The sequence below is a fragment of the Thalassophryne amazonica genome, chromosome 4 (genome assembly GCF_902500255.1).
Source record: "Thalassophryne amazonica chromosome 4, fThaAma1.1, whole genome shotgun sequence".
In the NCBI taxonomy this organism is placed as follows: Eukaryota; Metazoa; Chordata; class Actinopteri; order Batrachoidiformes; family Batrachoididae; genus Thalassophryne; species Thalassophryne amazonica.
The window spans coordinates 59,182,292-59,209,491 of record NC_047106.1 but is presented as its reverse complement, the minus strand read 5'-3'; the positions used below and the strand labels follow the sequence as shown (position 1 = coordinate 59,209,491).

At 45.0% G+C, this 27,200-nt stretch overlaps 1 protein-coding gene across 1 annotated transcript in view; it reads right to left on the bottom strand.

Moving 5' to 3' along the window:
• Positions 1-12,189: 12,189 nt before the first annotated feature.
• Positions 12,190-27,200, bottom strand: part of vwa7 (von Willebrand factor A domain containing 7) — a 100,568-nt gene continuing 85,557 nt past the window's right edge. Inside the window, exons 16-17 of the mRNA XM_034167954.1 lie at positions 15,317-15,476; positions 12,190-12,858 (exon numbers count right to left, since the gene is read on the bottom strand). Of these exons, the coding sequence (XP_034023845.1) occupies positions 12,265-12,858; positions 15,317-15,476 (754 nt within the window). The 3' untranslated portion in view covers positions 12,190-12,264. The remainder of the gene's footprint in view (positions 12,859-15,316; positions 15,477-27,200) is intronic.

Sequence of the window (27,200 nt, the reverse complement as noted above, 5' to 3'; positions counted from 1 at the left end):
ACAGCATTCCAAAGAAATAGGTATCTAAAGGAACATTTCTTTGTTGTTGAGCCATTAGAGTATATACTCGATGCAAAAGAGGGAAGGACATTCCAGTATGTAACAATTTTGCAGCAGTTGTCTGAAATTCTGAAAAATAGGGACATTCAGGAAACAGTGTTTAGGAGTGCAAGAGATTGTGGTTCTACAGGTCAGTATACTAGTTTTCGTGACAGTTCTCACTTCAAGAAAAATGCTTTTCTTTTTGAAGAGGAGTTAAGACTTTCACTTCTGCTCTACTGTGATGATTTTGAAATCTGTAATCCTTTAGGAACGAAACAAGCACAAGGTAACAGGTGTCTACTGGGTATTGGCTGATATTGATGATAATGTAGACCTTAAAACTGATATCAATTTACTTAGCTGTTTTGTGCAAGGCAGATGATATTAAGAGATTTGGCTATCCTCAAGTGCTAGACCCATTATTAAATGATTTGAAAACATTTGAAGAGGATGGTTTTTATGTGCCATGTTTAAGAAAAATTAATAAAGGCACTGTATTTTCTTTTATTGCAGATAATCTTGGTGCCCACTCAGTTGCAGGGTTTGATGAAAGTTTCAGTGGGTCATATGTTTGCAGATTTTGTACTGGAGAGCGGTCCCAGATTCAGGAGCATGAAGTCAGGACAGGAGTATCCTCTGGTAGAACAAAACAGCAATACCAGTTGGATGTTGAAGCAGTACTGTCTAGTAACACACATAGACGAGGAGTTAAAAGGCATTGTGCAACTACTCAAAAATTAAATCATTTTCATGTGACAACAGGTTACCCACCTGATGTGCTACACGATTTACTTGAGGGCATTGTACCGGTAGAGTTGGCATTGTGTTTAGATATCTTGATAAAGAAAAAATACTTCTCTTTGGAAGAGCTCAATAGAATTGACAAACAATTCCCATATAACTGGAAAGACAGGACAAATTGCCCCAAAGTATACCACCAAACCTCACCACACGTAAAACCATTGGTGGCAACACACATGAAAATTGGTGCCTGCTAAGGGTGCTTCCACTTATGATTGGCCCAAAAGTACTGGAAGAGGAACAGGCATGGCAGTTGCAGATGACAGTCAAAGATGTTGTTGAGTTGGTTATGTCATCTATCCACACAGATCAAAGCACTGGTTACCTAGAAAGCCTGATCGTCGAGCATAGGCATAGATTTAGCAGTGTTTTTCCATACGAGAAACTGATTCCAAAACACCATTTTATTGAGCATTACCCGCAGCTCATCAAAGCATTTGTGTCCTTATGGACAATGAGGTGTGAAGCAAAGCACAGCTTCTTCAAGAAGATAGTGAGGCAAACTAGCTGTTTCCGTAACATTTTATTTTATTTATTTTTTCCCCTGTCTGCATATACGAGGTCTGTTAGAAAAGTATCCCACCTTTTTATTTTTTCAAAAACCTGATGGATTTGAATCACGTGTGCTTGCATGAGCCAACCTTGAACCTTCATGCGCATGCGTGAATTTTTTCACGCCTGTCGATTGCATCATTTGCTTGTAAGCAGCCTTTGTGTGAGGATGGATGTAGTCTCTCATCAGATTTTCTTTGCAAGGAAAATGGCGGAACAACTGGAGCAGTGCGACTGCATCAAATTTTGCCAGAAACTGGGAAACAGCCAGGTGGAAACCATTTGGATTATTCAGATGGCTTTCAGTGACGACGCTATGGGCATCACACAGATTAAGGAGCGGCACAACCGGTTTAAAGACGTCCGCACAATGGTGGAGAGTGAACCGCGCTCTGGTCAGCCATCAACATGCTGAAATGACCAGATCATTTCCAAAGTGAACGTTGTGGTGATGCGGGACCGTCGTGTGACTATCCGAGAAATTGCGGAAGAGGTGGACATCAGCACTTTTTCAGCACATTCCACTGTGACAGAAGATTTGGCCATGAAAAGAGTGGCAGTGAAATTTGTGCCGAAGGCTTCGGCACAAAGCTGACGGCGGCGCAAAAGCACCTTCGTGTTGAAGCCTCACAGGACATGTTGTGACATGCCCACCTCTTCCACAATTTCTCGGATAGTCACACGACTGAAAAGCCACCAAAAGCCATCTGACTCTTCCGAATGGTGGAAGAGGTGGGCATGTCACAACATGTCCTGTGAGGCTTCCATTTCCTTGCAAAGAAAATCCGACGAGAGACTACATCCATCCTCACACAAAGGCTGCTTACAAGCAAATGATGCAATCGTCAGGCATGAAAAAATTCACGCATGCGCACGAAGGTTCAAGGTTGGCTCATGCAAGCACACGTGATTCGAATCCATCAGGTTTTTGAAAAAAATAAAAAGGTCAGATACTTTACTAACAGACCTCGTATAGTAATGGTAAATGCCACACTGGCAGAACATTTATGAACATTAATACACATATATGCAATTTATTCTTTCAGGACAGAAGGTATGTAGTGCATGAGTGAATGTGGTGTGTGTGTGTGTGTGTGTGTGTGTGTGTGTGTGTGTGTGTGTGTGTGTGTGTGTGTGTGTGTGTGTGTGTGTGTGTGTGTGTGTGTGTGTGTGTGTGTGTGTGTGTGTGACCCCCATCTGCCCTTCCCGATCAGCCTACAACATCCTACTCAAAGCTGACTGACAACTTCTATCAGGAGGGACCAACCACCAAAACAACACGAAGACAGACAAAAATGAAAGACAAGTGGTGAAGCAATAACTGTGAAGTGAGACATCGAGGAGACGGGGCCCCAACATAAAACATGCCGGAACAAACCACCACACATAAACAAGCAGTGACAGCAACAGTCTGTTGTCTAGTTAGTGAGCATTCATACCCTAATCTAGGACACCAGAGTCTTGATCCCCTTGAGAGCACCCAAAACCGAATTGTGGTGTCGGCCACGAACACATAACCAACCTTCCATAACATTTTAAAATTTAAACTTGAAGAGAGTTTTACTGTTATGTACATGGACAAAGACTTTGATAATCAGTTCTTCACTCTAATGTCAACAAACCTGATTAAGGACAAAGACAAAAATCAAACTAGTTAAAACAGAACCTGTTATTCTCACATTGACTCCCATCCATGCGACAGCTACATCCTCTTCTTCTTCTGTCACTTGGTTCATCTGACACCATAATTCTACCTAAACACCCAGAGCATCGATCAGAACCTTGGCCCAATAATGTTGTGATTCCAACCTTCTCATATGATGTTGAGATCCTCCTTCAAGCAGGAAATAATGCATATGAGAGTGATGGCTCACTCCTGCAGAATCCAAGCATGAACTGTAATATACTTGAGAGACTTGCTGAAGCCATATTCAACTTCACTGCCTACCCCACTGGTCTTCAAATACTGGCAGTTGTAGAGGCTTTAATTCAAAAGCATCCTTGTCTCAGGGAACCTACAACCTCATTTTCAGGCATGTATGGATGGCAGCAGCGTCTTAAATACAAGATGGCTAATTACCGTACAAAAATGAGAAGACATGATATACCTTGTCCTGAGCTTGATGCCAACTCCTTGACAAGGAAATCCCCTGGTGAGAAAAATCCTGCAAAAAATTGCAAGAGACCAAAGAGGGCAGAGGTCAACTACCTACCTCCAGATCCACCTGGAGAAACTAGTGACAGTCTCGAGGTTGAGAGACAGGAGCTTCTTCTTGAGGTTAAAAAGAACAACACCAAGTTGATTCAGGAAAAGATGGCCAAAACGTTCTCCTGTCGAAGGCTTGAGGTTGTGAGTGGTAGTCCGGTCCTTGCTGATTTTAAAGAAAGATGGCCTGCTTTGTTTTGCGAAGCTGAGGCAGGTGAAGCTATTGCAACAAAACATACACAAAATGCAATGGTTTTCCATTGTTTCTATTAACCACGGATGTGCTTGTGGATCTTATAATTTCAGATCAAGGAAGAATTCAGGAGAATTACGGCAGTCTCTTTGGAACATATCTTCATGTCCAAACTGGACTACTATACACCTAAACTGATTGCCTTAATGAAAATTAAGAGAGGTGTCCTGGGGACCAAACTGAGGCCATTACTCGACAAACTAAGTCAGGTGTGGAGAGCTGTACATGACCCAGATTTTTGTCAGAACAGAACTGACAGGTCAATTCAAAGATTTGCAGATGTGTGGCACTATTTTCCTCTATTGTTACACGAGTATGTTCCTTGCACTATGTATGCGTTTGCATTTTAATTTGTTAGTTCATTGTGTATGACTCATAGCTCAGTATTGACACAATTTCAATTGTTTGACAGAACCAAGGCATTGAGATGAGACGTTCAAATTGTAACCTTTACAACTTTACAATGTACTTGCCAGCAGACAACTTTACTGATTAATTTAAATCCCTTTGTTCTGATCAGCAACCCCTTGTTAGTCCTGAACATAAAGCCTTCATACTTTTTCCACCTGTTTTTTTTTTTTTTTTCAACCTTACTCACTAAATATACACCCACCACAGTGCCAATATCATATACAGTGTGTTGATGGAAAAATTGATCAGGAATTTTAAGGCATTAAACTGCATAGATAGTCGAGCTGGTTTTGGGTGTTTTAAAATGCCCCAATATATAACCAAAACATTGACCAATGCTTCAATGCAGATAATGAGGGGAGAATCTGTTTGAGATAAAGTTAAATGAATATGATTTCAGGAAGGGAGGTTTGGAAACCTGCTAATCTCTATTTTCCTAAAATGTGGAACCACTGATCAAAGTAATGCTTAATAATGGTTGTTTTTAGGGCATATGTAATCTAGGATATTCAAATCACTTAAGTGATTCAAATGGTTCTATTTTCATTTATTTATTTTTATTTCTTAATTAATTGTATTGTCATTTGATGCAGGAGGACAGCCGCAGTGATGCCACTCAGCACATCCTAAAGATTCTGGTTGTCCATGGGGCGGATGGAGAAGATCCAGTGAATGTATCCATCCTTCTTGAAGGCCAGGAGATATTGCCAGGATGTGGCAATGCTGCCAAAGCTTGTACACTGCTAATGGGACTGATTTATGCCCTCAACCTTGCATACCCCTCACCACTGTGCTACACCTGTGAAGTCTTTCAGAAACTTTTCTTGGAACTGGATGGGATTAAGTTATCCCCAAAAGTGCAAGCTTTAAAGTTGAAATTGTTGTCTTAAATTTTGTAGCCGAGGAAACAGTATATAACAGGGGTGGTGTTATGTGGGCCGCTGAAGAGGAGGTACTGCTGGCCCACTACCACCAGAGGGCGCCCTGCTTGGAGTGCGGGCTCCAAGCACGAGAGGGCGCCAGACCCAGAAGAAGTGACAGCTGTCATTCATCCCCTGCACCAGCTGTCACTCGTTCATCACCATCATAAAAGCCGGACTGCAACTCCACCTCCTCGCCGAGAAATCGACTACCATTAAAAAGGTAATTTCTCTGCTGACAGACACTTTGTGTGTTTAACCTGAACTTCTGTTACAGCCGTTTTCCTGGAGTGTTTCCTTATCTGAGGGATTGGCGTTTGGTGTGACAGCGACGGCTTCGCCTCACATCCCAACCCAGATAAGTGATTAAACCAGGAGCTGTACGAGTGTGTGATTGGAGGTGGAGGAGCTCCCTCCTAACTGTGTATGGACTGTGAATTACTGAGTGTGCGGACTCACACTCATACATCATATCTCTGCTTTCTGCCAGCAATACCAGGGTCGACAGCCGAAGACAGAGGCCACCTGGGGACTCGGGACTTGGCGGCTCCGGTGTTCTTCAGACCGTTGGTGGTGGAAGCCGTGTGGGACGCGGCTTCTCTCTCATCAGGTGTCTTCTATCTTCGAGCCTGCCCACACGTCACCTGGTGTTTATTGACTGTGCAAATTTCTGTACATTTAGTTGTGTATTATCACAACATTAAATTGTTACCTTTTGGCTTACTCATTGTCCGTTCATTTGCGCCCCCTGTTGTGGGTCCGTGCTACGACACCTTCCCAACAGGATTTCTCGGCCATCGTCATGGATTCCGAGGGGCGTCAACCCGAGCTTGAACGGCCAATGGAAGAGCCAGGAGCGCAGGCGTCAGCGGGAGGCGTGTTGAGTGAGCTGCAGCAGATCTTAACCGCCTTCACGGCTCGGTTAGATTTAGTGACCGAGCAGAATGTCCTCCTTAATCGGAGGGTGGAGGCTCTCACCGCCAGGGTGGAAGCGCACGATCAGGGCGCTGCTGCAGCCACTCCTCTGGTTGGTCCTGGGCCTGTATCAGACGTTCCACTGGTCATTCAACGAACCCCCCCCACCGTCCCCTGAAGCATACATAAGCCCTCCGGAACCGTACGGGGGCTGTGTTGAGACGTGCGCAGACTTCCTCATGCAGTGTTCGCTCATTTTTTCACAGCGCCCTGTCATGTACGCGTCAGACGCCAGCCGGGTGGCTTATGTTATAAATCTTCTTCGAGGAGAGGCACGCGCCTGGGCTACGGCGCTTTGGGAGCAGAATTCACGGCTCCTAACATCTTATACTGGGTTTGTACGGGAGTTCAAACAAGTGTTTGACCATCCCAACAGAGGCGAGACCGCTTCGAACGTGCTGCTGTCTATGAGACAGGGGCGCCGTAGCGCAGCCGAGTATGCAGTCGACTTCCGCATCGCGGCAGCGAGGTCCGGCTGGAATAACGTTGCGCTCTGCGCCGCCTTTGTAAATGGACTGTCTCCAGTCCTTAAGGAGCACCTACCGGCTAAGGAGGAACCGCGGGATTTTGACGGGCTTGTCGATTTAGTTATATGCTTAGACAACCGTTTAAACGAGCATCGTCGGGAGCAGGCCGGGGGCGTGCCAGGGCACGAGCCGTCCCTCCCCCTTCCGGTTCCGAAAAGGTGACATCGTCCCCACGCTTCACTGCCAGAGAGCTCTGTGTGGCTACAGCTCCCCCTGCTGAGGAGGCTATGGACACGAGCAGGGCCAAAGTGAAAACAAACATTAGACAAAGGAGGCTGGCCCACGAGGAGTGTTTTATCTGCGGCTCTTGTGAGCACCGGCAGAAGGACTGCCCCAAACGGTCAAACTACAACGCCCGTCCTTAGAAACTGGGCTAAGGGTGGGCCATAACATGCACGCGGGGAAACCCCGCAAATCTGCACGAATCCCAGTAACAAATCTTTGTGGGGATTTAACCCTTCACGCCCCAGCACTGGTAGACACGGGGTCGGAAGGGAATCTGCTGGATAGCAGATGGGCAAAGGAAGTAGGGCTCCCTCTGGTGGCTCTTCTGGCACCATTGCAGGTGCGAGCACTAGATGGCACCCTGCTTCCATTAATCACACATCAGACACAACCAGTGACTTTGGTTGTGTCTGGGAATCACAGGGAGGAGATCGTGTTCCATGTAACACCATCTACCTCCCGAGTGATTTTGGGCTTTCCATGGATGGTGAAGCACAATCCCCGGATAGATTGGCCGTCCGGGGTTGTGACGCAGTGGAGCAAAACCTGCCACCGGGAGTGTTTAGGATCCTCGGTTCCTCCCGGCACTACGGCTAATGAGGAGGTCAAAGTCCCCCCCAATCTATCGGCGGTGCCAAAGGAGTACCATGATCTTGCTGATGTTTTCAGCAAAGATCTGGCACTCACTCTTCCCCCGCACCGACCGTACGATTGTGCCATTGATTTGGTCCCGGGCGCTGAGTACCCGTCCAGTAGGTTGTACAACCTCTCACGTCCGGAACGCGAATCAATGGAGACCTACATCCGGGACTCCTTAGCTGCCGGGCTGATCCGGAACTCCACCTCCCCGATGGGTGCTGGTTTCTTTTTTGTGGGTAAAAAAGACGGCGGACTCCGTCCATGCATTGATTACAGAGGGCTGAATGAGATCACGGTTCGCAACCGATACCCGTTACCTCTGTTGGATTCAGTGTTCACGCCCCTGCATGGAGCCCAAATTTTCACGAAATTGGATCTTAGAAACGCGTACCACCTGGTTCGGATCCGGAAGGGAGACGAATGGAAGACGGCATTCAACACCCCGTTAGGTCACTTTGAGTACCTGGTCATGCCGTTCGGCCTCACTAATGCCCCCGCAACATTCCAAGCTTTGGTAAATGACGTCTTGCGGGACTTCCTGCATCGGTTCGTCTTCGTATATCTGGACGATATACTCATCTTTTCCCCGGACCCTGACACCCATGTCCAGCATGTACGTCAGGTCCTACAGCGGTTGTTGGAGAACCGGCTGTTTGTGAAGGGCGAGAAGTGCCAGTTCCACCGCACTTCTTTGTCCTTCCTGGGGTTCATCATCTCCGCCCAACTCCGTCGCCCCTGATCCGGCTAAGGTTGCGGCGGTGAGAGATTGGCCCCAACCAACAAGCCGCAGGAAACTACAGCAGTTCCTCAGCTTTGCAAATTTCTACAGGAGGTTCATTAAAGGTTACAGTCAGGTAGTTAGCCCCCTGACTGCCCTGACCTCCACCAAGGTCCCCTTCGCCTGGTCGGATCGGTGCGAAGCCGCGTTCCAGGAGTTGAAACGTCGGTTCTCGACTGCACCAGTTCTGGTGCAGCCTGATCCTGATCGCCAGTACATAGTAGAAGTGGACGCCTCTGACTCAGGGATAGGAGCCGTGCTGTCCCAGAGCGTGGAAGCTGATAAAGTTCTCCATCCTTGTGCCTTTTTTTCCCGCAGGTTGACCCCAGCTGAACAGAACTATGACGTCGGCAATCGGGACCTCCTCGCGGTGAAGGAGGTTCTTGAAGAGTGGAGACACCTGCTGGAGGGGGCATCGTTGCCCTTCACGGTTTTCACAGACCATCGGAACCTGGAGTACATCCGGACCGCCAAGCGGCTGAACCCCAGGCAAGCCCGCTGGTCTCTGTTCTTCGGGCGCTTTGACTTCCAGATCACGTACCGCCCCGGGACCAAGAACCAAAAATCAGATGCATTGTCCCGGGTGCACGAAGAAGAAGCCAAAGCGGGGCTGTCGAACCCCACCAAGACCATCATCCCCGAGTCTGGCCACCCTCACCTGGGACATGGAGAAGACCGTCCGGGAGGCCCTGACAAGGAGCCCGGACCCGGGGACTGGCCCCAAGAACAGACTGTACGTCCCACCAGAGGCAAGAGCTGCCGTATTGGACTTCTGTCACGGGTCCAAGCTCTCCTGTCATCCCGGAGTGCGTAGGACCGTGGCAGTAGTCCAGCAGCGCTTCCGGTGGGCGTCCCTGGAAACCGACGTCCGGGACTACGTCCAGGCCTGTACCATCTGCGCCAGGGGTAAGGCAGACCATCGGAGGACTACGGGACTCCTCCAACCCCTGCCGGTGCCTCATCGCCCCTGGTCTCACATTGGCCTGGACTTCATCACGGGCCTCCCGCCGTCCCAGGGCAACACCGTAATTCTCACAATAGTGGACCGGTTCTCCAAGGCGGCCACTTCGTGGCCCTCCCGAAGCTCCCGACGGCCCAGGAGATGGCAGACCTCCTGGTCCACCACGTCATGCGGCTGCATGGGATACCATCGGACATCGTTTCAGATCGTGGTCCCCAGTTCTCTTCGCAGGTGTGGAAGAGTTTCTGTAAGGAGCTGGGGCCACCGTGAGTCTCTCGTCCGGGTACCACCCCAGACAAACGGGCCAGGCAGAGCGGGCCAACCAGGAGCTGGAGCAGGCCCTTCGATGCGTCACCTCCGCGCATCCGGCGGCCTGGAGTCACCATCTGGCCTGGACCGAGTATGCCCATAACAGCCAAGTTTCGTCTGCTACCGGCCTCTCCCCTTTTGAGGCATGTTTGGGGTACCAGCCCCCATTGTTCCCGCTGGTGGAGGGAGAGGTCGGTGTGCCCTCGGTCCAGGCTCACCTCAGGAGGTGCCGCCGGGTGTGGTGCGCCGCCCGCTCTGCCCTGTTAAAGGCCCGGACGAGGGCCAAGGCCCATGCAGACCGCCGGCGTTCCCCGGCCCCCACATACCAGCCCGGGCAGGAGGTGTGGCTCTTGACCAAGGACATCCCTTTGTGTGTCGACTCCCCAAAGTTGAAGGACAGATTCATAGGACCCTTCAAAATCCTCAAGATCATCAACCCGGCCGCAGTGAAGCTTCAACTCCCGGCTTCACTGCGGATTCACCCTGTTTTTCACGTTTCCCGTCTCAAGCCACACCACAGCTCGCCCCTCTGTATTCCGGGACCTACGCCGCCTCCTGCCCGGCTCATTGACGGGGAGCCTGCCTGGACAGTCCGCAGGCTCCTGGACGTCCGTCGTAAGGGCCGGGGGTTCCCAATATCTGGTGGACGGGAGGGGTATGGACCTGAAGAACGCTCCTGGGTGAAGAGGAGCTTCATCCTGGACCTGGCCCTCCTGGCCAATTTCTACGCAAGACATCCGGACAAGCCTGGTCGGACGCCAGGAGGCGCCCGTTGAGGGGGGGGTCCTGTTATGTGGGCCGCTGAAGAGGAGGTACTGCTGGCCCACCACCACCAGAGGGCGCCCTGCTTGGAGTGTGGGCTCCAAGCACGAGAGGGCGCCAGACCCAGAAGAAGTGACAGCTGTCATTCATCCCCTGCACCAGCTGTCACTCGTTCATCACCATCATAAAAGCCGGACTGCAACTCCACCTCCTCGCCGAGAAATCGACTACCATTAAAAAGGTAATTTCTCTGCTGACAGACACTTTGTGTAATAATCTGAACTTCTGTTACAGCCGTTTTCCTGGAGTGTTTCCTTATCTGAGGGATTGGCGTTTGGTGTGACAGCGACGGCTTCGCCTCACATCCCAACCCAGATAAGTGATTAAACCAGGAGCTGTACGAGTGTGTGATTGGAGGTGGAGGAGCTCCCTCCTAACTGTGTATGGACTGTGAATTACTGAGTGTGCGGACTCACACTCATACATCATATCTCTGCTTTCTGCCAGCAGTACCAGGGTTGACAGCCGAAGACAGAGGCCACCTGAGGACTCGGGACTTGGCAGCTCCGGTGTTCTTCAGACCGTTGGTGGTGGAAGCTGTGTGGGACGCGGCTTCTCTCTCGTCAGGGGTCTTCTATCTTCGAGCCTGCCCACACGTCACCTGGTGTTTATTGACTGTGCAAATTTCTGTACATTTAGTTGTGTATTATCACAACATTAAATTGTTACCTTTTGGCTTACTCATTGTCCGTTCATTTGCGCCCCCTGTTGTGGGTCCGTGCTACGACACCTTCCCAACAGGTGGACAACGAGGGCCGAGACATTGCAGGTTTTCCTTGCAACCAATAACCTCAGCAGGTGGGTCGCTGATGAGCAAATCACCTGAGCATAAACACCTGATCATCCATGAAATCACCTGCTGAGACACCTAATTGTTAATGAAATCACCTGCTGAGGTGATTGCTAGTAAGGAAAACCTGCAGAGTGTCAGCCCTTCATGACACGATTCCCACCCCTGGTATATAATCTTAGCTGCCAGTGTTCCCCATGTTTCTCCATCTTGCAAAAGACTGAAAAGACTGTAGCAGCTTTCTTGGACCCTCTGCTCAGACGGCAGCTTGTTTTTGTTTGGACTCTTCACTGTCCCTAAATTTTGAGGACATCAGCCTGCTGGCTGAATGTTATGGACGACGGGTTTTGGCCCCCGGGCCATACATTTGATACCCCTGGTTTAAAGTGCAATGCCATAGTGCTATTTTGAATGTTGCTGTTGGACTGTTATATTTGAAGAAAAGTTCTGTTATAGTATTTGAAAAGCTCAGTGTTTGAAAAGTGCCGTAATATTTGAAGAAAAATGCTGTTATATTTGGAAAAAATCACTGTTAGAATATTTGAAGAAAAGCACCGTTACAATAGTTGAAGAAAAGTGACGTTATATTTCATGAAAAGCACTGTTACAATATTTGAAGAAAAGTGTTGTTATAATATTTTATGAAAAGCACTGTTACAATATTTGAAGAAAAAGTGCCATTACAATACAGGGTGAACACAAAAACACTCCTTGGTTTCAAATATTTATAATATCAAAAGTTACATGAATAATTTTACAATTTTGAAGAAGAATCTGCAAGAGAAAAAAACCTTGAGTTTCTGCCACTAAATACCAAAATTGTAAAATTATTCATGTAACTTTTTGGCAGTTGTGTGCTGGATGGTGTATGGGGAAAAAAACGCCAAACGAAAGCTCCCTTGTGAAGTGAGCGAAGTAACAACTCATTTGACACAAAGAGGCTGAGTACCATAAACATCCATAAATTGTTAACCAGCATGAATTTTATTTGATTTTGCATTTATTAAAATCAGCATTTGCTTTACAAATTTTATGTTTCACTTCCCAGAACATTCACATCCAGTTGTATTTGCACTCAAACCTTTGTAAAAGCACAAGCCCCCACAGCAGTCCCAACAACATGGAAAAGCTGGCTGAATGTGTGGGCTTTCCAGTTCCACTACTTTCTGTGCTCTTGTATCTGAGCTCTTTCTGGTCATGTGACAGTAGATGGCATCGCTTCATATTTCCAGCTGCATCCCACACCAGGATCTCTGCACGAGTGGAGCAACAGCTCGATGTGTACCTTACCCACAGTGGATGAGATGAACCTAGTCCCCATTCAGAGATGTTCAAGGCAGGGTCTCCTTTCTCCAGTCTCACATGATGGTGTTGATGTTGGTGGTGTTCTGCGCTGGTCATCCTCCCTGTGCTTGCCAGATGCTGATCAAGCCCAGTTTTAACTTCACCAGTGGTCTCCCATGCATCAGGGGGGTTGAGGAATAGAGTCAGAATGCCATCACCCTTATGCAACTGGAGGGCTGCAAGGCCAGAGTGCCCCCTATCTGACACAGCCAGAGATATGCTCCAGTTGGACTTGTTACACTCAGTAGGGCAGGATATCTTCATTTGTGCAATGGAGCAGGTTGGTGGGGCTGTATCAGGATCCTAGAGGAAAAACAGTCATGTCAGCTCCCTGCAGATAATTTACTTGTACTTGAGCTTGTTTTGGTGATTTGCATTTTCCATCCATCCATCCATTTTCTTCCGCTTCATCCGAGGTTGGGTCACGGGGGCAGCAGCTCAAGCAAAGCTGCCCAGACCTCCCGATCCCCACACACCTCCACCAGCTCCTCCGGGGGAACCCCGAGGCGTTTCAAAGCTAGCTGTGAGACATAGTCCCTCCAGCGTGTCCTGGGTCTTCCCCGGGGCCTCCTCCCGATGGGACATGCTCAGAACACCTCTCCTGCGAGGCGTCCGGGAGGCATCTGAAAAAGATGTCCGAGCCACCTCAGCTGGCTCCTTTGGACGTGGAGGAGCAGCGGCTCGACTCTGAGCTCCTCCCGAGTGACCGAGCTCCTCACCCTATCTCTAAGGGAGCGCCCAGCCACCCTGAGGAGGAAACTCATTTCGGTCGCTTGTACTCGCGATCTTGTTCTTTCGGACATGAGCCAAATCTCATCACCATAGGTGAGGGTCGGAACGTAGATCGCTCGGTAAATCGAGAGCTTTGCCCCCCTGCTCAGCTCTCTCTTCACCACGACGGTCCGATACAGTGACCGCATCACTGCAGACGCTGCACCGATCCGTCTGTCGATCTCACGCTCCATCCGTCCCTCTCTCGTGAACAAGAACCCAAGATACTTAAACTCCTCCACTTGAGGCACGGACACTGAGCCTTGACCTTCACTAAAAGACCCAGACTTTAGATAAAGTTGAGGCCCGCAGCCTGCTCTGTTTACTAATAAAATGAATTTAAAAGGGTAGAAAGCATAGTAATATACTATGCCAGTAAGATAGCCATGCGAAATGGAAAATAACTGCTTATTAAGTCTGGACGTGAAAGTCTCCACAGAATCTGACTGTTTTATTGATGTAGGGAGATCATTCCAGAAAGCAGGTGCACGATAAGAGAAAGCTCTGTGACCCACAGACATTTTATTCACCATTTTAAACAGTAATAATACCACACTCATTTTGCACTCATCATAAGGCTAGGATACAGTGCCCTCCAAAGTATTGGAACACATTTTAATTTTTATGCCATTTCAAATACAAGAAAAACGAAAAAAATAAATAAATTTAAAAATTTAATTTCTGAAATTATCTTCCTTAAACTCAAACTGAAAGCAAATCTCTAAAACTTGATATAAATTAATTAAAATATAAAAGCCAAGATGATGGGTTGCATAAGTAATGCTATGCTTTGGGATAATACCTGTAAATAATAATCAGTTTTATTGCCACAGTTTTCTTCAGACAAGTCAGGGGACGGATACATGAACATTTCCAAGTCACTGAATAAGACTGTATTTACATCAGTTATGAAGAAATACAAAAATCTTTGCACCTAAACATCAAATCTAGGCTTGCATCTCAGATGTACTTTCTGGCAAATTGTAGATGAACTTACAGGTCTTCTTTTTAAGAAAATCTTCCTCTATACCACTTCATCAGGAAGCTATATGTATTTTTAATTAATTACATTTTTTGGAAATTTGTTATTTTGGTTTTTAGACAACAGAGAACATTACATTGCTATTTAGTTAGAAATCTGTTCAGTTTCCTTTGAAGTTTTAAGCATTATAAACAAAATACAACATGGGAGAGATTGAGAGTGCAAAGAAGAGTGCCTGTCTGCCTATCACAAAGAAATCTGAAGAGAGAGATACAGACATTTAAAGCAAATAAATAAATAATAATAACTTGAATTAAAACACTAAGCGCATCCTAGGGTTTTTGGACTGTCACCTCCACAAACTCCACTCGTAGAGGTTTCACATATTTAATCCACTTGATCCAATATTCAACAAAAGCATCCTTCTGCAAATGTAAACAAAAAGTAACCATTTCCATAACATAAAGTTCATTCACAATATTAATCCACTCTTGTATTGTGGGGGATTCAGCAGCCACGAGTGATGGCTTTTTTACAGGCTGAGATCAGCATGCCAAACATATATTTGTCACTTCTTGCCTGAAAAAGGCAATCAATGCTCAAAATGTTTTTTAGTGTTTGTGCTTGAACAAGATCCACCCCGCAACTGGGTTACAGGACATCAGTGGCCATCACATCACACTGCAGTTCTGCCAACCATTAGGCCAAAAATTAGGTGTAAATACTCCTGTATAGTCATTGTGGTAGTATACGTATAGTATGTATGTATGTTGGGGTTATAAATTCCACTTAATAGTTTGCACGTGATGGCTTTTTAAAAACTAACAAATAATACATTATGAAGATAAATGTTTTAGCGTTTGGCTTATTCAACATTCCTTTAACAACCTGAACAAAATGTGAACAGAAGGCTGTGAGGTAGATCCAAAATTGCATCAGCCAATTCTGGAAATGAATAAAGTAATTAATCCCATCAAAGTGCAGTTAAATCTCAATGAAGAGCCTCACCAGCGGAACCACGGTCAAGTAGGTCACAGCATAATTTGAGTCTGACGAGTCAAGTGCACGAACAGTTATTGTCAGGGTGACAGTCCCTCCGGCCTGAGCTGTGGGTGGAGTGTAATGGTCCACACCACCACGGAGTGATCCTTGTTCTGCAACAGGGAAGCTAAGAAATAGAAATTCAGATGTCAGAAGTAAAAGTTATACGTTTGTTTTTACAATACATTTGATGTTTATGTGTCATCCTGCATATGTCATGTGTATGATTAAAAACCATCAATTTAATGTCACATTTCCTAAAATGTTTCCCTTCACTTGATACATTATGAGATCAAAACCTTTGTTTTTGTTTTTTTGTATTGCTAAGCTTTAAGGCCCCTTCACGCATAACACAAATGTGGGTGAACATGAATGTACCTCGTGTCTTCACTGAAGCAGGAAGCATGCCTTTCATTTTTCAGCTCCCTCTGATTGGAACGTTCTCCAGTCTGAACTGAAAACTGTCTAGACTGACTTCCTTGAACACCCTCTAGTCTATTTAGTGAGATCATGAATGGGATTCTTTGCATAATGCCAATTTTCTAAAACTAAATCTGCCTGATACCATGTCCAGTGTTATTATGACCAAGCTGATTGTATTTTATTTATCACCATCATTCTCATGTTGATGTTAACCTGCCCACTGATGTGTGCTGCTGCCTTTCTTAGCCAGGTCATCCTTGCAAAAGAGGTTTCGATCTCAGTGGAATTCTACTTGGTTAAATAAAGGTTATTATTATTATTTTTAAATATGATGGTCTGTGTTCTGAAATTATTATGTCCACAAGGAAGTGCCACAGGGTTCTGTATTGGATCCCCTTTTATTTATTATTTATATCACACTTGGGGTCTAATGTGTCAGATGCTAATTGCATATTTTATGCTGATGGCACAGTATTTATTGCTGTGGTTCAACTCTTGTCCAGGCCATTGAATCCCTGCAGAAAGTCTTTGTTGCTGTCCAGCACTCATTATTTCAGCTGAAATTAGTTCTCGATGCAGATAAGACTAAGCTCATGTTATTTTCTAACTCTAAGAAGTTGTTGTGAAAGTGTAGGTACACGGACCCACAACAGGGGGCGCAATGAACGGACAATGGAGAAAAGTAAGAACAAGTTTTACTGTTGTGAAAATAGCACAACTGATACAACAATTAGCAATTTGGAGGTGTAAGCCGAAATCTGCTGGTGTCTTGTGGGCAGGCCCGAAGGTAGGAGACGTCCGTCCTAGTTGAACCGGAACCACCCAGATCTCCTCTGCCACCGAAACCCAGAAGTACTGGAACCGCCAAGTCCCGAATTCCCAGGTGGCCACTGCCTCCGCTCGTCGGATCCGGTACTGCTGGCGGGAAAGAACACAAACACACAGGTTGGGATGCGACCGCACCCGGTAGATGAGAGGGGCAAAGCCGCCTCCACCTCTTGTCACGCTGAAGCAGGAAAGGTGAGTACTTATCCGAACACTTGGCCTTCCGCTGTCCTGAAAAGTTTATAAAGTATCGTCACAAAGATACAGTATATGTTGCAGAGGTGATTACCTTAGACTCAAGGTGATATCTCGGCACTGAGGTGGAGACGCTGTCCTGCTGATATACCTCCGTACTGAGTGAAGTCAGCTGTGTCCAGTAATGGGTGACAGCTGTCACCCTGGCTGCTCTCATCAGGCGGCGGCGCCCTCTGGTGCCTGGAGCCCGCACTCCAGGCAGGGCGCCCTCTGGTGGTGATGGGCCAGCAGTACCTCCTCTTCAGCGGCCCACACACAACAGAATGGTCACAAATGATTCCCTCAGTGATCACTCTGGAGGGAATGAAATAGAAGTGGGTCACCACTTATAAATACTGGGGTCTCTTGATTGATGACTCTCGTGCTTTTCAAGCCGCGTGTGGAGAAATTTGTGAAGATACTGAGGCTTAAATTGGGTTTTTATTTTCAAAACAAACTGTGTTTTTCTTTTAATGCAAAAAAGCAGACTTTTTTTTCTGTGTTGGATCATGGGGATCTTTTATATATGAATGCTTCTTCTTAATGTCTTGGCACAGCAGACACTGTTTGCTGTACTTCTCTGAAGGTGCGCTGACACTTAATGCACACACGTTGTCGTGACGATCCCACCCGCTGTGTTCTCAGCCGGACCCCGTGCTTTGTTCCACTGGATGCCATGCGCTGAGCACTGGACACTGGACGCTGTGTGTATAAAATAATTATTTTGTAGCGGATTAATCATTTTCTCTGCAAGTTGGCTGCTGAAAATGACTCTAATGACTTCTTGAATCACAGAGGACCGCTCCAGCTGGAGTCATTCGGCGCACAGAGAAAGCTAGAGAAAGTATTGGAGCCGTCTAAAAAGGTAACTATTTGTCATGTTTACATTGTCATGGCTTGGTAAAACAGTTGCATGTTCTTTCCTTCATGTGTGCAGCTGTAAAAGTATGTTTATGACAAATTTAACATCTCGTTATAATCCTTCAGGCAAGCTGAGTTCTGATGCGGTGCACTGACGCAACCACTCGCTCTGTTTACTTCTTTACTCCACTTGACGAGCTGCTCATAGTGTTGGTGAGCTGATCACGCCACATTGCATGACATTTATGCATGAAAGATTTTTTGAACATTTCAAAATTCTTTTTGCACAATTGCATGCCCCAGCACCCTCTCACATTCAGTCTGCACACGTTAAAAATTAGTTTACTCTCCTGCGTGACACAGGGCGTGCAATTGTGCATCACAGTCGTGCAAATGTAAAGGGGGCTTTAGGTTCATTATAAACTGGAACGTGTTGACACCCCACTGTCAGTTATACTCTCGGGGGTGGCCTGCTGTGGTCACCAGGAGGATCAGTCATTGGTATACTTATATAAAGCAATACTCAGACTGTTGCCTTCCTACATTTGTACTTTAATTGTAAAGAGAAGTGCTGGTCCTTACTCTTTCTGCTCACAAGATTACTTGTTGCTTTCTGTTCCATGTGCCCCTACAGAAGAGGGCTTTTGTCCACTCCACAGCTTTTGCCTGGAATAAGTTGCAAGGAGTGGAAATTAACAGTAATTTCACTGAGCGCTTTTTAATCCACATTGAGAACACTTGGTGCAAACTCTATAACATGCACTTGTTTTTTATAGTATGCTTGTAATTTAAACTTTTATCATCTTTTTATTTGAGTTGTGTTTGTGGAAATGTGTAACTGTGCTTTGTATTTGCTGCTGTTTATCTTGACCAGGAGTCCCTTCAATCAATCAATCAATCAATCAATTTTTTTATATAGCGCCAAATCACAACAAACAGTTGCCCCAAGGCACTTTATATTGTAAGGCAAGGCCATACAATAATTATGTAAAACCCCAACGGTCAAAACGACCCCCTGTGAGCAAGCACTTGGCTACAGTGGGAAGGAAAAACTCCCTTTTAACAGGAAGAAACCTCCAGCAGAACCAGGCTCGGGAGGGGCAGTCTTCTGCTGGGACTGGTTGGGCTGAGGGAGAGAACCAGGAAAAAGACATGCTGTGGAGGGGAGCAGAGATCGATCACTAATGATAAATGCAGAGTGGTGCATACAGAGCAAAAAGAGAAAGAAACAGTGCATCATGGGAACCCCCCAGCAGTCTATGTCTATAGCAGCATAACTAAGGGGATGGTTCAGGGTCACCTGATCCAGCTCCCTAACTATAAGCTTTAGCAAAAAGGAAAGTTTTAAGCCTAATCTTAAAGTAGAGAGGGTGTCTGTCTCCCTGATCTGAATTGGGAGCTGGTTCCACAGGAGAGGAGCCTGAAAGCTGAAGGCTCTGCCTCCCATTTCTACTCTTACAAACCCTAGGAACTACAAGTAAGCCTGCAGTCTGAGAGCGAAGCGCTCTATTGGGGTGATATGGTACTACGAGGTCCCTAAGATAAGATGGGACCTGATTATTCAAAAACCTATAAGTAAGAAGAAGAATTTAAATTCTATTCTAGAATTAACAGGAAGCCAATGAAGAGAGGCCAATATGTCTGAGATATGCTCTCTCCTTCTAGTCCCCGTCAGTACTCTAGCTGCAGCATTTTGAATTAACTGAAGGCTTTTTAGGGAACTTTTAGGACAACCTGATAATAATGAATTACAATAGTCCAGCCTAGAGGAAATAAATGCATGAATTAGTTTTTCAGCATCACTCTGAGACAAGACCTTTCTGATTTTAGAGATATTACGTAAATGCAAAAAAGCAGTCCTACATATTTGTTTAATATGCGCTTTGAATGACATATCCTGATCAAAATGACTCCAAGATTTCTCACAGTATACTAGAGGTCAGGGTAATGCCATCCACAGTAAGGATCTGGTTAGACACATGTTTCTAAGATTTGTGGGGCCACGTACAATAACTTCAGTTTTATCGAGTTTAAAGCAGGAAAATTAGAGGTCATCCATGTCTTTATGTCTGTAAAACAATCCTGCAGTTTAGCTAATTGGTGTGTGTCCTCTGGGTTCATGGATAGATAAAGCTGGGTATCATCTGCGTAACAATGAAAATTTAAGCAATACCGTCTAATAATACTGCCTAAGGGAAGCATGTATAAAGTGAATAAAATTGGTCCTAGCACAGAACCTTGTGGAACTCCATAATTAACTTTAGTCTGTGAAGAAGATTCCCCATTTACATGAACAAATTGTAATCTATTAGACAAATATGATTCAAACCACCGCAGCGCAGTGCCTTTAATACTATGGCATGCTCTAATCTCTGTAATAAAATTTTATGGTCAACAGTATCAAAAGCAGCACTGAGGTCTAACAGAACAAGCACAGAGATGAGTCCACTGTCCGAGGCCATAAGAAGATCATTTGCAACCTTCACTAATGCTGTTTCTGTACTATGATGAATTCTAAAACCTGACTGAAACTCTTCAAATAGACCATTCCTCTGCAGATGATCAGTTAGCTGTTTTACAACTACCCTTTCAAGAATTTTTGAGAGAAAAGGAAGGTTGGAGATTGGCCTATAATTAGCTAACATAGCTGGGTCAAGTGATGGCTTTTTAAGTAATGGTTTAATTACTGCCACCTTAAAAGCCTGTGGTACATAGCCAACTAACAAAGATAGATTGATCATATTTAAGATCGAAGCATTAAATAATGGTAGGGCTTCCTTGAGCAGCCTGGTAGGAATGGGGTCTAATAAACATGTTGATGGTTTGGATGAAGTAACTAATGAAATAACTCAGACAGAACAATCGGAGAGAAAGAGTCTAACCAAATACCGGCATCACTGAAAGCAGCCAAAGATAACGATACATCTTTGGGATGGTTATGAGTAATTTTTTCTCTAATAGTTAAAATTTTGTTAGCAAAGAAAGTCATGAAGTCATTACTAGTTAAAGTTAATGGAATACTCAGCTCAATAGAGCTCTGACTCTTTGTCAGCCTGGCTACAGTGCTGAAAAGAAACCTGGGGTTGTTCTTATTTTCTTCAATTAGTGATGAGTAGAAAGATGTCCTAGCTTTACGGAGGGCTTTTTATAGAGCAACAGACTCTTTTTCCAGGCTAAGTGAAGATCTTCTAAGTTAGTGAGACGCCATTTCCTCTCCAACTTACGGGTTATCTGCTTTAAGCTACGAGTTTGTGAGTTATACCACGGAGTCAGGCACTTCTGATTTAAAGCTCTCTTTTTTTGAGGAGCTACAGCATCCAAAGTTGTCTTCAATGAGGATGTAAAACTATTGACGAGATACTCTATCTCACTTACAGAGTTTAGGTAGCTACTCTGCACTGTGTTGGTATATGGCATTAGAGAACATAAAGAAGGAATCATATCCTTAAACCTAGTTACAGCGCTTTCTGAAAGACTTCTAGTGTAATGAAACTTATTCCCCACTGCTGGGTAGTCCATCAGAGTAAATGTAAATGTTATTAAGAAATGATCAGACGAAGGGAGTTTTCAGGGAATACTGTTAAGTCTTCTATTTCCATACCATAAGTCAGAACAAGATCTAAGATATGATTAAAGTGGTGGGTGGACTCATTTACTTTTTGAGCAAAGCCAATAGAGTCTAATAATAGATTAAATGCAGTGTTGAGGCTGTCATTCTCAGCATCTGTGTGGATGTTAAAATCGCCCACTATAATTATCTTATCTGAGCTAAGCACTAAGTCAGACAAAAGGTCTGAAAATTCACAGAGAAACTCACAGTACGACCAGGTGGACGATAGATAATAACAAATAAAACTGGTTTTTGGGACTTCCATTTGGATGGACAAGACTAAGAGTCAAGCTTTCAAATGAATTAAAGCTCTGTCTGGGTTTTTGATTAATTAATAAGCTGGAATGGAAGATTGCTGCTAATCCTCCGCCCCGGCCCGTGCTACGAGCATTCTGACAGTTAGTGTGACTCGGGGGTGTTGACTCATTTAAACTAACATATTCATCCTGCTGTAACCAGGTTTCTGTAAGGCAGAATAAATCAATATGTTGATCAATTATTATATCATTTACCAACAGGGACTTAGAAGAGAGAGACCTAATGTTTAATAGACCACATTTAACTGTTTTAGTCTGTGGTGCAGTTGAAGGTGCTATATTATTTTTCTTTTTGAATTTTTATGCTTAAATAGATTTTTGCTGGTTATTGGTAGTCTGGGAGCAGGCACCGTCTCTACGGGGATGGGGTAATGAGGGGATGGCAGGGGGAGAGAAGCTGCAGAGAGGTGTGTAAGACTACAACTCTGCTTCCTGGTCCCAACCCTGGATAGTCACGGTTTGGAGGATTTAAGAAAATTGGCCAGATTTCTAGAAATGAGAGCTGCTCCATCCAAAGTGGGATGGATGCCGTCTCTCCTAACAAGACCAGGTTTTCCCCAGAAGCTTTGCCAATTATCTATGAAGCCCACCCTCATTTTTTGGACACCACTCAGACAGCCAGCAATTCAAGGAGAACATGCGGCTAAACATGTCACTCCCGGTCCGATTGGGGAGGGGCCCAGAGAAAACTACAGAGTCCGACATTGTTTTTGCAAAGTTACACACCGATTCAATGTTAATTTTAGTGACCTCCGATTGGCGTAACCGGGTGTCATTACTGCCGACGTGAATTACAATCTTACCAAATTTACGCTTAGCCTTAGCCAGCAGTTTCAAATTTCCTTCAATGTCGCCTGCTCTGGCCCCCGGAAGACAATTGACTATGGTTGCTGGTGTCGCTAACTTCACATTTCGCAAAACAGAGTCGCCAATAACCAGAGTTTGATCCTCGGCGGGTGTGTCGTTGAGTGGGGAAAAAACGGTTAGAGATGTGAACGGGTTGGCGGTGTACACGGGGCTTCTGTTTAGGGCTACGCTTCCTCCTCACAGTCACCCAGTCAGCCTGCTTTCCTCCGCTGCTCGGGATCTGCCAGGGGGTAACTAACGGCGGCTAAGCTACCTTGGTCCGCACCGACTACAGGGGCCTGGCTAGCTGTAGAATTTTCCACGGTGCGGAGCCGAGTCTCCAATTCGCCCAGCCTGGCCTCCAAAGCTACGAATAAGCTACACTTATTACAAGTACCGTTACTGCTAAAGGAGGCCGAGGAATAACTAAACATTTCACACCCAGAGCAGAAAAGTGCGGGAGAGACAGGAGAAGCCGCCATGCTAAACCGGCTAAGAGCTAGTAGCTACGCTAAGCTAGCGGATTCCTAAAAACACGCAAAGTGAATAATGTGTAAATAATTTAGAGGTGATTCAGCAGAAGGAGTGCTTTAGTTAAGGCACGTAAAGATTACACTGGGAAACAAATCGTAATCTAGATAACTAGATCAATCTAACTGCGCAGATTAAACAGCTAACAGATACAGAAAAACACCGCTGTGCTCCGGAACAGGAAGTGATACAATACCGCAGTGAGAGCCAACCTCCCTTGGAAAAGATGTTCTTAATCTCAATGAGAGTTTTCCTTGTTAAATAATAAATAAATGCCACTCACATGATTCGAACCTGCAGTTCACAAAAGCTCTGGTTGCAAAACTGGAACTTTACCACTGAGTTACTTTCACAGTTTTACAACAGGAACATAAATTGCCTAAAATCAACAAGGAGATAAATGTTTTGGGGTTTTTTTAAAGGACAAATTAGATGATGTACAGAAGAGGAAGTTCATTTATGATATATTTTCCTGCCTAACCCGCAAAATATTAGCTGAAGTTAAACGACAAAACAGGTAAGTTAGAGCAAAGTTTGCCACAAAGAGATCTGTGCTGGACTGATTCGGTCTGCTTGTCTTGATCAGTGACTGGGCACAAACACTTCAAGTTCAGTGGCTGAGAGAAAAGGATGCTGGAGATAATTATCGTACTGCACAAACACCATTTTTACACGCATTGTGATGTGCACAGACGCGCGTATTTTACTCATGTTGGGCCTCATGTATCAATGTTGCGCACTTGTGGCGTAAATTTACGGCGTAAACTTGAAATACACCAAAGTCGCCGTGACATGTATCAAGCAGTGCGCACCTGCCCATTTCTGGCGTACGCCTGACGTGATCTTGATAAATGCGGCGGGTGGAAACGATCGTAATTCTAATAAACACGCCCATAAATATTCAGACTCCGCTTCAGACACACCCTCATTTTACGACATGGAAGCAATGAAAAAGAACTTCACCAATCACGACGCGTGCCAATAGAGCATCAAAAGCGGCCATCGTATCAATTGTTTTGTAGTATATAATCAATAAAGTGTTACAGTGGTCCCTCCTTAATCGCTGGAGTTACGTTCTAAAAAATAGCCCGAAATACGCGAAACCGCGACGTAGTCAGCGTTATTTTTTACAATTATTATAGATGTTTCAAAGCTGTAAAACCCCTCACTACACAGTTTATACACTTTCTCAATCAGGCATGAACATTTTCTCACTTTTCTCTCGTGTGTAAACACTCTCAAAGTTCAAACCTTAGTAGGAAAATAATACCAAACTGTTTCAGGCCCAAACATTTGTTTGAGAAATAAAAATAGAAAGTTTTCCTATAAATAATTATGATGGCATTTAGAACTAACAAATTCATTTTAACGATCAACGAACGAGGTCGGACACATAAGAAATTATTAATAGTGACTGACCAGTATGTCACAGATCGGGCCTCTGCGTCCTGACGCCGCACCTTTTTCCACTCACACCTGGCTGCAGGTGTTTGTTTCCGAGTGACAAACACAGTTATGAGTAGTTGTTGGCGCTCTTTTTTCTTCTGGCCGAGAAGATTCTTATAAACAGATACGCAGAACACAGAACACTGTAAAAAAAGGCATGCAAAATTGGACTAAATACTCCGCAAGACTCCGAGGCCACGACAGGTGAATGGAGTTATAGTGAGGGACCACTGTATTCTCTTTTCACATGTCAGTAATTCTTGACATGTGGATATTTGCTCGCTGAATTAATAAGACACGCCTAATCTGTCAGATTTCTTGATTTTTTAAATGTATTTCTGTATTTATTTTATTGTGACAACCGAATGGAGACGACAAAACCTGGTTGCAGTACGGGCGAATTAAGGGAATGACGAAACTACAGTTGTTATTATCAAATTCATAGTCTAAAACGATCACACCACATAAAGTTAAGCTCAGCGCTGCTCTGGCTCCAGGCTCGAAGTCTGGAGAAAAAGGCAAGCAGCGCTGTCTTTGCAGTCAGCGCTGTAGCCACGGATCGTGCTCCATAACAATCCCGCAAAAGCGGGATTTGTATTGATTATTATGTAGTATAATCAGGAAAGTGTTATTTATGTAACATATGCATTGATTTGTATAATGACACTGTTTATCATGTTGATCATTTTCATTTTTATGTGAATTTCAGCGCTGGTTCATTTTGGTGTATAATTTACGCCACCTCTCGACCTGGTGTATATTTTCAGCGCAGCGTACGCCAACGACCACATTGATAAATGCCAAGTAGCGCAGCCGTTTTGACGTACACCCCATATACGCTCAAATATCGCCGTACGCAACGTTGATACATGAGGCCCGTTGTGTGCATCTAAACTGCGCTTTTTTTGTGGTGTGAAAAACGTGTATTGTTTGAGTCGTTACAGCCCATTTAATGGCGTTGTCTTTAATTATGGTGAAAAAAGCGCTGTAATAGCTGACAAAATGCTGTTGTTTTTACGGAGTATTTTTGGTGATATGTGACTGAAAGTGGTGAATTTGTGGCACTGTTGGCTTACCATAAGAGAGGACTCAGCAACTGCATGCATGGTAAAAATTTCATCTGAAATTGCCACCCTGCTTATGGACAGTGTGAGGGTTCAAGGTCTCCGGCACGCTCCCTGTTCTGTCACGGCCATCAGTAGCAGCAGAAGCAGTTGTAGCACCTGCATTGTTATTCTTACTGAGCCAATATCACCCGAGTGCTGTGAATAATTCACCAACATCTGAGTGCTAAAAGTCCTGCTGAAACGATGTGGTGTTCTGCAGCCTGCTGCGCAAAAGCATCTCCGCATTACGCATCACCAGTCAGTACAGGATGGATCAAACCATCTTCCTTGGTCCTGTTTGCACTGGATTTAAGCAGCATATTAAAGAAAGAAATAAATGCCGATAATTTTATTACATGCTTTGCGGACATAGTGAGTGTGTGTGAGAGAGAGAGAGAGAGAGAGAGATAGTTAAACATCAAGTTTTACTTCTTGCTCTGATGACCAGTGACAGTGTGTGCCTTGATTGTCAGTATATATTGTTGCTTGGGATGATATGTGCCGGTGACATTATGTGTGGTGCCTTTGAACAGGGCATATATCATTGTGGCAACAAAATATGCACTGCGTCAATATATGCCATAACAACAGGTACATCTTCTGACACGTTAGATGAACTGACAATGGCTCTGTGATTACATGCTCATTATGGGTGTAAGTGGCGCATCACGCAGAGCCTTTGACTCGCCGTGGGGTTAGAGCGCCACACAGCTGCATATAGTGTTACAGCTGCAATGGTCATCATAATTCACAGACATTATGTAACCTGTGAGAGGGCATGGTATCTGTACCAGCCCGGTCAGGTGAGCAGCACATGCAGTATTTGACTGTGACATAAAACAAGTTTAAAAGACAAGAAAATAAAAGCTGAAAGGTTGAATCTGCACCCTCGCTGAGGAAGAGGAGACTGTGGACGGTGAAAAGGCAGCCATCTGCGTTTTGGACACCAAATATGTACACACTGACAAACACATACACGCGGATTTGCTCCCCCTGGAGTGCAGCATGCCATCGGTGTTAGCACACACTTCAGTTTCAATTCAATTTATTTTCATTTATATAGCGGCAAATCACAACAGATTTGCCTCAAGGCGCTTCACACATGTACAGTCTAACGTTACTAACCCCCAGAGCAACAGTGGTAAGGACAAACTCCCTCTGAGGAAGAAACCTCAAGCAGATCAGACTCGAAGGGGTGACCATCTGCTTGGGCCATGCTACAGACATAAAGTACAGAACAATTCACAAAACGAATATACAGGAAATGCTGTTGGTGCACAGGACAGGAGGGTCGCCAGCACAAATACAACTCCCATCTCTGGATGGAGCTGCACCTTAAACAGAGAGAAAAAACAGAATCAGACATCAGAAAGACAAGAAAAACTGTATAATTTGCCAGTATTAAACAACAAGAAAAACAGAGAAATACTAATGTGGTCGCCGGCCACTAGTCTAAGCTTCACTAAAAGACCCAGAAATTAGTTAAAGTTGAGGCTGCGCCATGCTCCATTTCCTAATAAAATGAATTAAGAGTTAAAAGTGTAAAACAAAACTACACCAGTATGCTAGCCATACGAATGGGAAAATAAGTGCTTCTTAAGTCTGGACTTAAGTCTCCAAAGAATTTGACTGTTTAATTGATGCAAGGAAAT